This window comes from Haliaeetus albicilla, chromosome W (genome assembly GCF_947461875.1).
Source record: "Haliaeetus albicilla chromosome W, bHalAlb1.1, whole genome shotgun sequence".
Taxonomy (NCBI): domain Eukaryota; kingdom Metazoa; phylum Chordata; class Aves; order Accipitriformes; family Accipitridae; genus Haliaeetus; species Haliaeetus albicilla.
The window spans coordinates 36698461-36711470 of NC_091515.1; the positions used below are offsets into that span (position 1 = coordinate 36698461).

Here is a 13010-nt window from a genome sequence, read left to right on the forward strand (position 1 = left end):
AATAGAACTGTCCTGAGTTTAAAAGGTTGCAGAGACAAGACAACTCCTAAAAGCAATGTAACCCTGCCTCAGGGACAAACTTACTCCTCAAAGCTAGGCTACAGTTCTCATGCTTTTAAATGCAGGAGAGAACTCTGCTGCTCGGTGTGCTTATCTGTATGCAGGCAGAGTGAAATTTGCTGCTTTTTGTGCCTTGGACTTTGCCTATTGATAGGTGTTTCCACAACCGTAGACCATTATTCAATCTCCCCCCTACTGAGGAAAGCACTGAGAGCATCTATTTCAGTAGAGTTAAGCTGACTCCTATGTCAGTATTCACAGCCCAGTTTATGTAACGTAGCTATAAAGTTTAAATGGCTCTTTTTGACCTTATGGATATCACTGTTGATATGCAGCAGTGAAACCACTATAGCTCTGAATACACAGAGTCCTGCTTCTTATGTTACTGACTGTAGGCTAGTGACCATCGTTTGTTATAAACCATCATCATAAATCTTCCACGTGCAGACAAAAATCAAGCTGTTATATTTGTAAAGTATATAAAGTTGTATAAATAGGAAAATAATTCAGTAAGACACATGGCCACCTCTTTCCTACTGAGAGACTTTAACAGCATCAAGTATGCAGTGTCAAAAATAAGTTATTTTCATCTCATTTTGCTTAAACAGTTGCAGTAAATCCTCTAGAAGTTAAAGCATGTCTTTAAAAGCATGCACTCCAAAAATATTCTAGAATAAATTTTATATTGCTTAGATATATTTAAGAAGTTGTGGATTGATTTTTTAAAATTTAAAAAAAAAAACCAAAAAAACAAAACCACCGACTTAACTGATTTTGAGTCATACTGGTTGTTGCAACACACTGTAGAAGACATGATACTGTCATGGGAGGTATGCAGTCACTCAACATGAAGCAATATCACTTGCTCCTCAGGACACTCGGCAAATGATTAATTTTAAAATGAACTAATCTACCAGCTGTTCCTTCTCTGTGATGCTCCAAAGTACATTATGCTTGTGAACTCACAGATGGAGCCAGCCAAAGGGGTTTAGGAAAGGTTCCCCCCATGCATATGCTATATGGCTTTGTACATTTAAATATGCATCAGTCTTTGGAATACAGAATACACAGCAAAGAAACAAACCACCTGATCCACTCTAAGGTGACTTCCCAGCACTTCAGCTACTAGTAGCATAATGTGCTGTTGGACAGTTAAGGAAGAATAGGTAAGACTTGATATGAGAGAAAAAAAAGCAAGGCAAACTACAGTAAGTACATTTTAAAGACAGCTGCAGCAGTACTCCTCTCCCATTATTCTTTGGGGTCTTCTAAACATAAAATTCATTAGCATCACAAAGCAGCCAAGCACTTGCAAGCACCTCCAGGACAGGCAATAAGCTATCTGCTGCACTGTGACCATTTTCAGCTCCAACTTTTCTTCCAGTCAGGTAACAGATCTTTGTCTCATGGACTTTGTAAGTCTAAATAAAGTTCAGTAATGCAAATGACACCAAAAACAGAGAACCCATGGCTTGAGCAATAACTTTCCTCTTTCAAAGGAAAGTATAGACTGCCTCATTTGTTTGATTTAGAAACTATCATAAAGAGGATGTAATAGATTTGCAAGTAGCTAATCCGGACACTAGCTAGGATGTTTTTCATTACACAGTGGGTGTTTCTCAAGACTTTGCAATAGTATGCACAAAGAATCATAACACACCACACCTGTTAGATTACTTAAGACTTCCTATTAACTCTCTTTATATTTTAGGTAGATTAAGTTTTCAGAATTAGGAGTCACATACAGAAATATCTACACACTTAATGAGTTGATGAACTGCCACACAAATGATCTCCCCCATTTGTTTTGTTTTGTTTTTTTTTAAACCAACTAACCTGCATGTTATTGATCGATTTAAACACAACAGCACAACCCAACAGCAGTATGCTTGTGCAGGCAACTAACTCATAGCACAATACCTTTTGTTAGTAACAAAAGCGAGGTGAGAGCTGGGTTGAAGGACATCTTTGTAGGCTACAATGAAGGGTACAAGGGGATTTATTTCTGCTCAATTTCAGGAGTAACATTTGCATTTGAGAGCGCTACAAAGATTTTGGGGTTTTTATTTCAATAACAGACATTTGCAACATTCTCCACTGCACAGATGTACATTTCCTCTCACGCTTTCTGCCAACATTAAACTCCAGGAAAGACCTAATTGCTTCTGTGCAGTGACTGAGTACCAAACAGTCTCTATTTTAGAACCCTTACAGGGCTACTGGTAGGATCATAGACATTCAAGGATGTACTCAGTCATGCTCAGGTGAAGAACACTGATATGCCCAGATGTGACAACAGGAAAACCCCAAATTGATATGTACCTTTATACTTGCAAGAGACTTAAAGTAGACAGAATCCTCACCCCAATGCAATCAACATGCTTAAGATGTGTATGGTCTTGTTAATAACTCCATTCAGCTATGTAACCTAGTTTTCACATTACCTTCCTTTTAGTAGTGTTACTGCTTCTGGCCAAAACACATCATCACATCACATTGTGCAGCATCTAAAATGTTACTGAAACCTGTAGATGAGTTATTTTATCAGGCACTTCACTGTCAGAATGAAATGGTTCTGTAAGCCCCAAAATAATGCACATACCACACTTACTTAGCCAGAGCACTGAAGGAGTGGCTGAAAGACTTCGCAGCTAGATGGAGCAGAGTCTGTACAAAAACTTCTATTTTCAAAGGATTGAAGGTGAATCCTTCATCTGCAAGTTATTTAAAGTTAAAACAATAAGTACTTCAAGTAGAGGTTTTAAGTTGCTCTAGAATCTTTAAAGATAATTTTTGTAAAAAGAATTAAAACAATAAATTAAGTTTCAGCGACTGGATTTTGCAAGGCTGAACAGGGAGTTAGTAAATATATTCTAAAAGGTGCAGATCTTGGGACTCCCATCTGTCATGGAGAAAACATGTAGAAATAGTTCCAGGTTAATGAGAAATAGCAGCAGAGAGACAGCTATGCTAGTGGCATCTAACAGCACTGATGGAGAGAAGCAGGGAATAACAGCTGAAGATGCTGCAGAAGTCTGCATTGGGTTGGAGACAAGGCAGGCCATAGAGCATGGGAAAGGGGGAATGGATGAGAAGAGAGGAAGCTGCAGATGATTATAATACAGAGGTTGGGTATTTGTAATGGTTGGGGAAGGGGGGCACCAATTGTGCATAGGGGATGTGGGACACTTGAGGTGAATGGTTCTGAATCCCCTGGACGCTGCTGTAGACCTGCTGGCAACAACGGGTAAAAAAAGGAACATCAATTACTATGTGCTCTTTATAGCAAATGAAGGAAAACAATACTGGCTCTCAAGCAAAAAAAGGCTCACTGCTGCTCTGTGCCTGAATAACAGAACACTTAACAAGTATTGCAGTATTACCCAAACTGTCCCTATGTTTTAAAGATCACTCCTCAAACCCGTAGCTCACACTCCTTTCAGACCCCAAGAGCACATTGGCTTTGGAAATCGAGCATTAGGTGTGGCTGGACCAACAGCAAAGCTGGAAAGAACTTGAGCAAAGTCCTATTGTGAGAATGCCAGTTTCATTTAGATCTAGGGAAAGCCAAGATAGCCAGGGTGCTACCTTTAACTGCTATGGGACTATATCAACAGGAAGCAAGCTCTTAAGTAGGGCAAAGGCACTGGATCTTCAGGACAAAGCTGACACCATGAAATGAGCTCTAATTGCTGAAGGCAAAGGAAAACGTTAAAAATCCTTCATGCCACCTCTGTGGATAATTAGCAGAAGCCACATCAAGGGCCAGGTTGCTTCTATTAACTAGAACAGACCTGTCTCTGTACATGACAAGAACAGAAGAAACACTGACAATTGTATGTTACTTCCATTTATTGTTAAACTGAAACCAACTATTAGAAAGGAAAGCATACAGTTCAATTAGCAGCAGAAACCATAACTACAGGACAGCAAAATGGTTTAGATGCAAAACTAATGATAACCTTGCAATGCCTAATATCAGATGTCCTTACCATCGTCATCATCCTTATTTGGATTAGGCACATCTTTTAAAATGCTGAAGATTTCATCGTTACTGGCCTTATTTTTAATTGCAATCGTTAAACAGAGTGCTACAGTATACCCAGGAAGAGACCCTAAATGAAAACAGAAAGTTCATATAATCCTTTTCAAGTCTAGGATGGAATGAATATTTTTACATCAGCGTGTTTCTCAGAGAAGCATGTACACTTCCCAGCTACCCCCAAAACTTGCTGCTCCCAATACCACTGTCCAAATGACCATTCCATAAAATTCATCAACTGGTTTCCTATTCTTCACAAATTCAAGCCCTTTTCTAGCACCTTCAGAGTTGAGGGGGGAATAACCCCCCTGATTAAAACTCCATTCTAATTTCCATCAGCTTCTTGAAAATACAATACTTACCTGCATTTCCTCACTTATCTCTGCCTTTGATAATGACAGATCCTTCACATGATTTGCTGCCTCTCTGCTTGCGCCATTAAACCAAATTTGTTCAGTAAAATCTTTTATTGTTAAGTGCCCCATTCATTCAAAAACAAGTCCATATTATCTTTTGCTACATTCATTTCTGCACAGTATTCTGCCCGAATGATGGAAATAAATGAAATTTTCTTTTTTTTAGACTCCTGGCAAACCAAAGCAATGCTGTAGCACCTAGACTGCAGTCCCCTCAGCATGATTTAACCTCATACAGCTAGACTTTTTTTTATTTTTTAAAAAATGGTTCAAATTAGAAAGATCCAGACATAGCACTAGATCAAAATCAAGCATATTTATTTCAGCTGAGTTCCCCTTTATGAAGTTAAGTGACTTGACACTCAAGCTAGGACATTCCCTTGCTTTGAAACAATTTGCTTGGAATTGAAGTTCCAGTAACTGAAATACTTACTATTGCTTTCATCTCCATATTTGTAAATACACACTGGGTTTGCAGGACTGAGGACAGAAAAGCTTGGAGGAACAATGTCTATTATTCGCTGATGGTAGGAAAGCCTACAAAAGTAAGTTTCACAGCAGTAGAATTATAACGGCATATCATCATCAGGGCTGACTGAACTCGCCGATTTAAAGTATTTTTCCTATTTTTTTAATTTGGACTGTGCAAAAAAAAAAAAAAAATCAAAACGTTTACTCAATGCAATGGTAGTTCCTGACAGATAGCAAGAGCTAACTTAATCAAAACTTTCTAGTAGATGCTTAATACTAGAATTTCATCCTGACACAAGACTAAGATGCTATGGGGACAACTGGTAAAATACTGGTATTAAAAGCACATGGGGGGGGGAAGAAAAATAAAAAAGATTAAACCAAATGGCTTCATTTTACCTTCTATCTTTCTTACCTTACAAACACTGAAATCCTCTACTAAATTCGCAGTAAAATCAAAAGGAGCCAGAAACAAAATGAAATCTTCTTGCAGCACAACAATTTCACACTTCATATACCCCCCCCCCCCGTTTCCACAATCCTTTAGCCCACCCCTGACAGCTGTTGTGCTTTTGCAGCTTCTTTTTAAGGTCCATGAGAAATGGAGATGCCCAGAACAATCAAGATACTTATTTATCTTAAACTAGGGATATAATATAATATAATATAATATACCCCCCTATTTCTGTGAATAACCACTGTTTTCCAGCAAATTACCTGAACTCTTTTTCCTTCCCTGCCTGCCCTATTATCAACTCCTTTTACCTATCCCCAAGCAGAAAAAGTAAAGCCGCCTTACTTTGTACCTAGAAGGATGTCACCTCCACTTGCTCCACCTATTTGTCCCCCAGTCCACTAGGAAAAGCAGTGCCCTACAACAGATACACTAGAACAAAACTGAGCAAGACAACAGAACAGACTTTATCTAAAAAAGTTAACTGAGAAAATACGTATGCTTAATACAAGAGCCACATTAAAAGGAATACATCATTACCTGGAAGCAATGGCCAAACTTCAATTTAACATACCTACAAAAGCAAGACGTTTGGAAGTCTTACTTACCTCATGCATTTTTCCAAAACCTCTCTCACAAATTTGGATTTGGGCTTCTCAAGGTCCTGAGTAAGACAGTCTGACCTAACAAAGGAAAAAACAAACAAACAAAAACAACCCAAAAAAACCCACACACAATCATTTCTAATAAATGTATTTGTGTTCTAATCTGTTTTGGTCTGATACAACAGGTAGGGAACATTCACTGGATAATCACAATTCATAAAATCATTCAGGTTGGAAAGAATCTCAGGAGGCTACATACACCAACTTCCTGCTCAAAGCATGGTCAACAATGAATTCAAACCAGATCACTCTAGGGTTTTGTCCAATCAGTTCTGAAAACCTCCAAGGATGGAGATGCCACAACCTCTCTGGGCCCCTGCTCTAGTGCTTATCCTCACAATGAAATATTTTGCTTTATATTCAGATGGAACCTCCCCTGTTTGAATTTATGGCCACTGTCTCTCATCCTCCTGTCATGCACCTCAGTAAGGAGACTGGCCCCATCCTCTCAGTAACCTCCTCATAGGTATTTGAAGGCTGCTATTAGGTCCCTCTGAAGCCTTCTTTTCTCCAGGCTGAACAAGCACAGTTCTCAACCTCTCCTCACAGAGCATGTGCTGCAGCCCCCTGACCAGCTTGGTGGCCCTCTGATTAACTCCCACCAGTTTCTCAATGTCTGTCTTGTATTGGGGGGCCAAAACTGGACACAGTACTCTAGATGAGGTCTAACAAGTGCCAAGTAAAGGGGAATAATCACTTCCCTCAATCTACTGGATGCACTCCTGTTGACACTGCCTAGGACACTGTTTGGCCTTTGTCACTGGCAAGTCACACTACTGGCTTTTGTTTAGCCTATTGTCCAGCAGGATCCCCAAGTCCTTTTCAGCAGAGCTGCTTCCCAGCCAGTCAGTCCCCCACCTGCACCATTGCAGGGGGTTAGTTCATTCCAAGTACAGGACTCTGCATTTGTCCTTGTAGAATTTTGGGAGATTCCTCTCAGGCCATTTCTCCAGCCTGAATAGGTCCCTCTGAATGACAGCCCTATCCTCAAGCATATCAACTGCACCCCCAAATGTAATGTTGTCTGCAAGCTTGATGAGGGTGCATTCTGTCTCCTCCAGGTCATTGATAAAGATCTTAAACAGGACAGGTCCCAGGATTGACCCCTATAGTACTCCACTTGTAACCAGACTCCAGGTAGAGTACAAACCATTAACCACTACCCTCTGAGCCTGACAAACCAGACAGGTTTTCATCCATCTAGACCATAACAATCCAATTTGGATACAAGGATTCTGTAGGAGACCACGTAAAAAGCTTTTCTGAAGTCAAGGTGGATGACATTCACTGCTCTCCCCTCATCCACAAATTTAGTCCTTTCATACAAGGCAATGAGGTTGGTCAGGCATAATTTACCCTTGGTAAACCCATACTGACTGTTCCCAGTCACCTTCTTATCCCTTGTGCTCAGAAATGCATTCCAAGAGGACTTGCTCCATGATTTTTCCCAGGGACCAAAGTGAGACTGACAGGCTTATAGTTCCACAGATTGTTCTGTTGGCCTTTTTTGAAAATGGGTGCAACATTTACCTTTCTCTAATTATCAGGGACCTCTCCTGATCTACACAGCCTTTCAAAGACAATAGAGGGCAGCTTCACAATGAAATTGGCCAGGTCTCCCAGCACCCTCAGGTGCATCCCATCTTGTCCCATGAATTTGTATGGGTTGAGATTTCTCAAGAGATTCCCAACTTGATCCTCTTCCACTACTGGTAATTCTTCTCCTCCTTGAACACTATCTCTAAGCACAGAGACTCAGGAGACCACGTCTGTGAAGACTGAGGCAAAAGAGGCATTGAGTACCTTAGCTATCTCTTTTGTCACTAAATCACCTGCCCCATTCAGCTGCGGGCCTGCATTTTTCTTGTTTATTCTTTTACTGATAATGTAGCAGCAGAAGCTCTCATTGCCCTTTATGTCCTTTGCAAATCTCAATTCAAGTTGAGCTTTGTCTTTCCTAATACCATCCCTGCATGCCCAGGCAATGTTTCTAAATTCCTCCTTTGTAGACTGTCCTTGCTTCCACCTCCTGTGCACATCCTTTTGCATTGGACCTCAGTTATGATCTCCCTGATTAGCCAAGCTGGCCTACTTGGTTTCCTGAGTATCAGGATAGACCATTCATGTACTTGGAGGAGGGTGTCCTTAAAGACCTGGTAGCTCTTTGGAGTTCCTTTGCCCTTCAGAGCTGTCTCTCATGGGATCCTCCCTACCAGTTCCCTGAATAAGACCACATCTGCTCTCCTGAAGTCTAGGGTCTGTACTCTGCTACTCTCCTTTCTCACTCCCCTCAGGATCTTGAGCTCCACTATTGCATGGTCACTACAGCCAAGGCTGCTGCTGATTATCACATCCTCAACCAGTTCTTTCTTGTTAGTGAATAGCAGATTCAGCTGTGTGTCACTTCTGGTTGGCCCATCCAGTACCTGTGTCAAGAAGTTATTCCTGACGCCCTCCGAAAATCTCCTTGACTACTTGCATCCCTCTGTGTTGCCCTTCCAGCAGATGTCAGGGAGGTTTAAGTCCTCCATAAAGAACAGGGTCTGTGATCCAGAGAATTCCTCCAGTTGTTTAAAGATGACTGATCACTTTCTAACCCTGATCAGGTAGTTTGTAACTCCCACCATGATGTCACCCTCACTGGCCTCTCCTCCCATCTTGACCAACAAGCTCTCAGTCAGCCTGTTGCCCATTCCATAGAAGAGGTCTATGTATTCAATCTGGTCCTTCACATAGAGGGCAACTCCCCTCCTCTTCTTCCCTGCCTGTCTTTTTTGAAGAGTCTGAATCCATCCATTACAGAACTGTGGTTATATAAACTCTCCCACCACAGCTCAGCTACTCATCGCAGTTCTTCATCTGCACAGAGCTCTAGCACTTTGTTTCCCAGGCTGTGTGCATTTGTGCACAGGCACTTGAAGGGGGCCCTTTCATCCTGCTTTATCCTTCCAAGTGCTTTCTCGTTCCCATCACCTCGCCCCATGTACTTTCCACCCCATTTTCCATTCCCTCATGTCACTTCATGGTATGAACTTCATCACCCAACATACCTAGTTGAAAGCCATTCTCACCAGGTTGGCAAGCCTGGTGGCAAAGATGCTCTTGCCTCACCTTGTCAGATGGATCCTGGCTCTCCTTAGCAATCCTTATTCCTCAGAGGGACCCACAGTCATAAAAACCAAAGTGCTGCCTGCAACACCAGCCATGCAGCCAGCTGTTAACTCACAAAATGCATCCACTCCTCATGTAGGCTTGAGAATACCACTCGTGTCCTTCACCTTTGTCCCCAGAGCTCTGTAGTTACTCTCGATATATTCCAGGTCTCCCCTGGCAGTGTTATTGGTGCCCACATGGATGAGCAGCAAGAGGTAATAGTCCAAGGGCCAGACAAGTCTTAACAGTCTCTCCACAACCATCCTGGCTATGGGCCCTTAGCAAAAAACAAACCTTCCATGACAGCACGTCTGGTCAGCAGATGGGTGCCTCCATCCCCTGCAGAAAGGGATCTCCAACCATTATCATCCACTGCTTCCTCCTGGTGCTAATGCACAATTCATGCCCAGCTGGCTCTGAAGCCTCCTTTACAGAGCCTGCTCCTCTGCATTAGTTATTACAGGACTGTACTGATCCTATAAGTTCAGATCCAAGGGCAGAGAAGGAGCCTTTCTCCTGCTCCAGAAGTTACAAGTCTCCAGCCTCCCCCATCTTGGCTATCTCCATCCACCACTGGTTTAAGTGTAGCTTCTTGCTGTCCCTTCTTCCTTGCACTATGTGGCTCAGGCTCTGGTCTTTGCAAGGTCTCTGCGCAGACCCTGTTGATCCGTTTGCCTTCCCTAATACTACAACAGCCTGCTCACCTCCTTACACAGCTCCTTTACCTGGCAACTCTGCTTTTTGACCAGAGCACACCTCCCACAAGCAAAACCACCACTACCTCCTGCTTCAGGCAATTCCTGCAGCCCCAGACGTTGACAGTGACATTCTTCCTCTAAAGCTCCATCTGGAACAAGGCTTTTAATTTATCAGGGGTGTTGTTTCCAACCAGTGCTGGGGACAGAGCCCTGTGGCACATCACCACCATTGCTGTACAGCCCCACACTGTCTGGAGCTCCCTGGTGCGCTGACTGCCCTGCTAACTGCTTCTGTTTTCTGTACTCTGGGAGCTGCATTTCTGCTTACCAGCTAAACAGGCATCGCCCACAGCAGCTGACCAGCAGATTACTCCCTAGTCAGCAAACTGTTTTAGACTTTCATGTTTTACAGTGTACACAATTTGAAGATAAGGAGCCAGTCTATCACTATTTCCTTATTGGCCATTAGCAATCTTAGGAATCCCTTCTTCATAAGGTAACTTTTTGAATGGCTTCTCCAAAAAATTAAAGCAGTGTTTGCTCTGTTGGTTAGACTGCTTTCCTGAGGAAACAAAGCTTGTATGATTTCACTATGTTCCTCCCTCCAAACAATTTTTGGGTTCTTAGCTGATATTAAATACATTTCAGAGAAAGAGAAGTCTCAGAGACAGTTATATTCTTTAAAGTTTTGTGAAAACTGGCAGCTTGGTAGAGAGATATCCACATCTGTTCCCAACAAGGGGAATGCAGGCAATGAAAAAACAGCTATTTGGAGGCTCCCACTTGGTCAGTCAACATAAACAAACTTGATAAGCAGCAAACACACAACTCCTAATTGGCACAATGCAGGGGACATAAGTAAATCTGAAGTAATGCATCACATACAGGGCTGCACCCCTCTTCCCAGGGACACCTAGGCACGTTGGCTATGGGATGCAGGTATGGTAGCAGGCTGCAGAAGTTAGACTGTAGGGAGGACTAAGCCCCCAAGTAATCTTTCTTTATATGTGGGAGCAGGACAGGATGGGGGAAAGCAGAAGGCATGGTACCTGGAATACAAGGCTTTGGGAAAGCTATGATTAGGCACTGAGGGGGTGCAGGGAGCTCCTGCTAGAAGCCAAAAGATTAAGATTCAGGGGGAGGGTGGGGGGTGTCATGTTAGGATGGCACTCAGAGAGTGAGGTTACACATATGAATGCAGGGAGCCAAAGGGAAGGAGAGTCAAGGCAAATTACTGATTAGTAGGAGAACCCTTCTGAAAATTTCAGCTTGCAAACAACTGACTGAGGCGATAAGGACAAAAATCTACAAGCAAGTCAGGTTTCCACTGTTTACAGAACACAGTACTGCTTGGATATTCATTACAGAAAACTGGGATTGTTTTTATAGTGACTAAAGGTTACCAACCTTGTCTACCAAGTAATGGTAGTAAACAGGTGTGGGGGGAGGGGTCAAAAGTGTTAGTGGAAAACAGTTAACAAAACCATTATGTTGTGACATTTGCTGGATAAGTTTGAAGGTTTAAGTTCTGATGGGAGACAGAGACTGACTTACCAATCTTCCCAGCTCCAACGGAACTGAAAGTTACTCAGGTGGTGGGAAAACCAGTTAATAAACCTTTTTTAAAAGAAAGCTCTATTAAATACCAGAACTGCAAAGAAAAACAACAAACAAACAAACAAAAAAATCCCCACAAACCTCCTAACTGACAAGTAGAATATATCTATAAGAAAATCTCAAAGATAAGCCCAAACTCTCCAATCTGTAGTCATTAATGCATTAAACAGACATCGATGTTGACTCATACAAAAAGACTGAATTGAGAGTCAAAAGCCAGCCTTTATGGATGAATGTGCAGTCTCTCTTGTTCTGGTGCATATATGACACTAATGACTTACTAAAATAAGCAGTGAAAAAAACCTTAGTGCAAGTCTACAGGTTTTTACGTTTTTGCACAGTAATTTTAGTTCTACATAATGCAGACCACTCAAACCACAGAAACACCACTGCTCTTTTCCAGCTAGCCAACCTTCCCATAAACCCACTTCCAACCCTTTCCTTCCTCAGGCCAATAGGGAGGAGAAAGTAGTTGTCGTGGTTTCAACCCAGCCGGTAACAAAGGACCACGCGGCCGCTCGCTCACTCCTCCCGCCCCCCTCCGGTGGGATGGGGGGAAGACGGAGGAGAGGAAAAAAAACAAACCTGGAACCTCGAGGGTTGAGATAAAGGCAGTTTACTGGAACAACACAAAGAAATTGCAACAACAACAACGGTACTAATGAAAAAGTATACAAAAAGAGTGATGCACAGTGCAACTGCTCACCACCCGGGACCCGACGCTCTGCCACTTCCCCCACCGAAAAGCAGAGCCCACCCCCCGGCCCGCTCCCCCTTTATATACTGAGCATGATGTCACATGGTATGGAATAGCTCCTTGGCCAGTTCAGGTCAGCTGCCCCGGCTATGCCCCCCACCTCCCAGGTTCCTGTAAAAATTAACTCTATCCCAGCTGAACCCAGGACATTATCCACCCCTTATTCTATACCATCTACATCATGCCCAGATCTTACATTTTCCAATCGACCACTACCACTTCCTTGTCTTATATATATAAGTATATGGACTTGCGTCCGTCCCCGTCGTCCCCCCGCACACACACACACACGCGAATGGTATTCCTTTAGCGTATGGGCTATTCCTCTAATGTGTCCATTGATTTTATTTAGTCCATGACTTTGGGGCTCCATCTGTTGTAACAGTTCTTCAGGATAAGAGAGATGGTGTGAGATGGTGGGTTGTTGTATGCTGCCTCTGGAACTTGTGGCTAGTACATTTGGTGCAACTCACGCCCTTGTTCTGCAGGTCGAGGATGTTGATCTTGAGGAAATTGCTGGGTGTCAGTTCAAGTTCTGTCGCTGTTGTACTTGGCTTAGTTTCAAAGTCCATCCCGCAGTCATTTGGGTAATTCTTACAGTAATACCCTTGATATGGCATATAGACACTATAGATACAATGACATGCATTGGCAGGGTATTTAGCAGTTAGGTATCA

General features: G+C 42.5%; 1 protein-coding gene and 1 long non-coding RNA gene across 2 annotated transcripts in view; both read right to left on the reverse strand.

Annotated features, from left to right (window-relative positions):
* Window positions 1-13010, reverse strand: part of LOC138683512 (uncharacterized) — a 143903-nt gene that overhangs the window by 21499 nt on the left and 109394 nt on the right. The gene's annotated exons all lie outside the window — the stretch shown is intronic.
* The window catches only part of LOC138683511 (nuclear cap-binding protein subunit 1-like), a 66869-nt gene that overhangs the window by 20661 nt on the left and 33198 nt on the right, over window positions 1-13010 (reverse strand). The window contains exons 11-15 of the mRNA XM_069775411.1: window positions 11514-11576; window positions 6052-6126; window positions 4952-5055; window positions 4053-4175; window positions 2672-2774 (exon numbers count right to left, since the gene is read on the reverse strand). Of these exons, the coding sequence (XP_069631512.1) occupies window positions 2672-2774; window positions 4053-4175; window positions 4952-5055; window positions 6052-6126; window positions 11514-11576 (468 nt within the window). The remainder of the gene's footprint in view (window positions 1-2671; window positions 2775-4052; window positions 4176-4951; window positions 5056-6051; window positions 6127-11513; window positions 11577-13010) is intronic.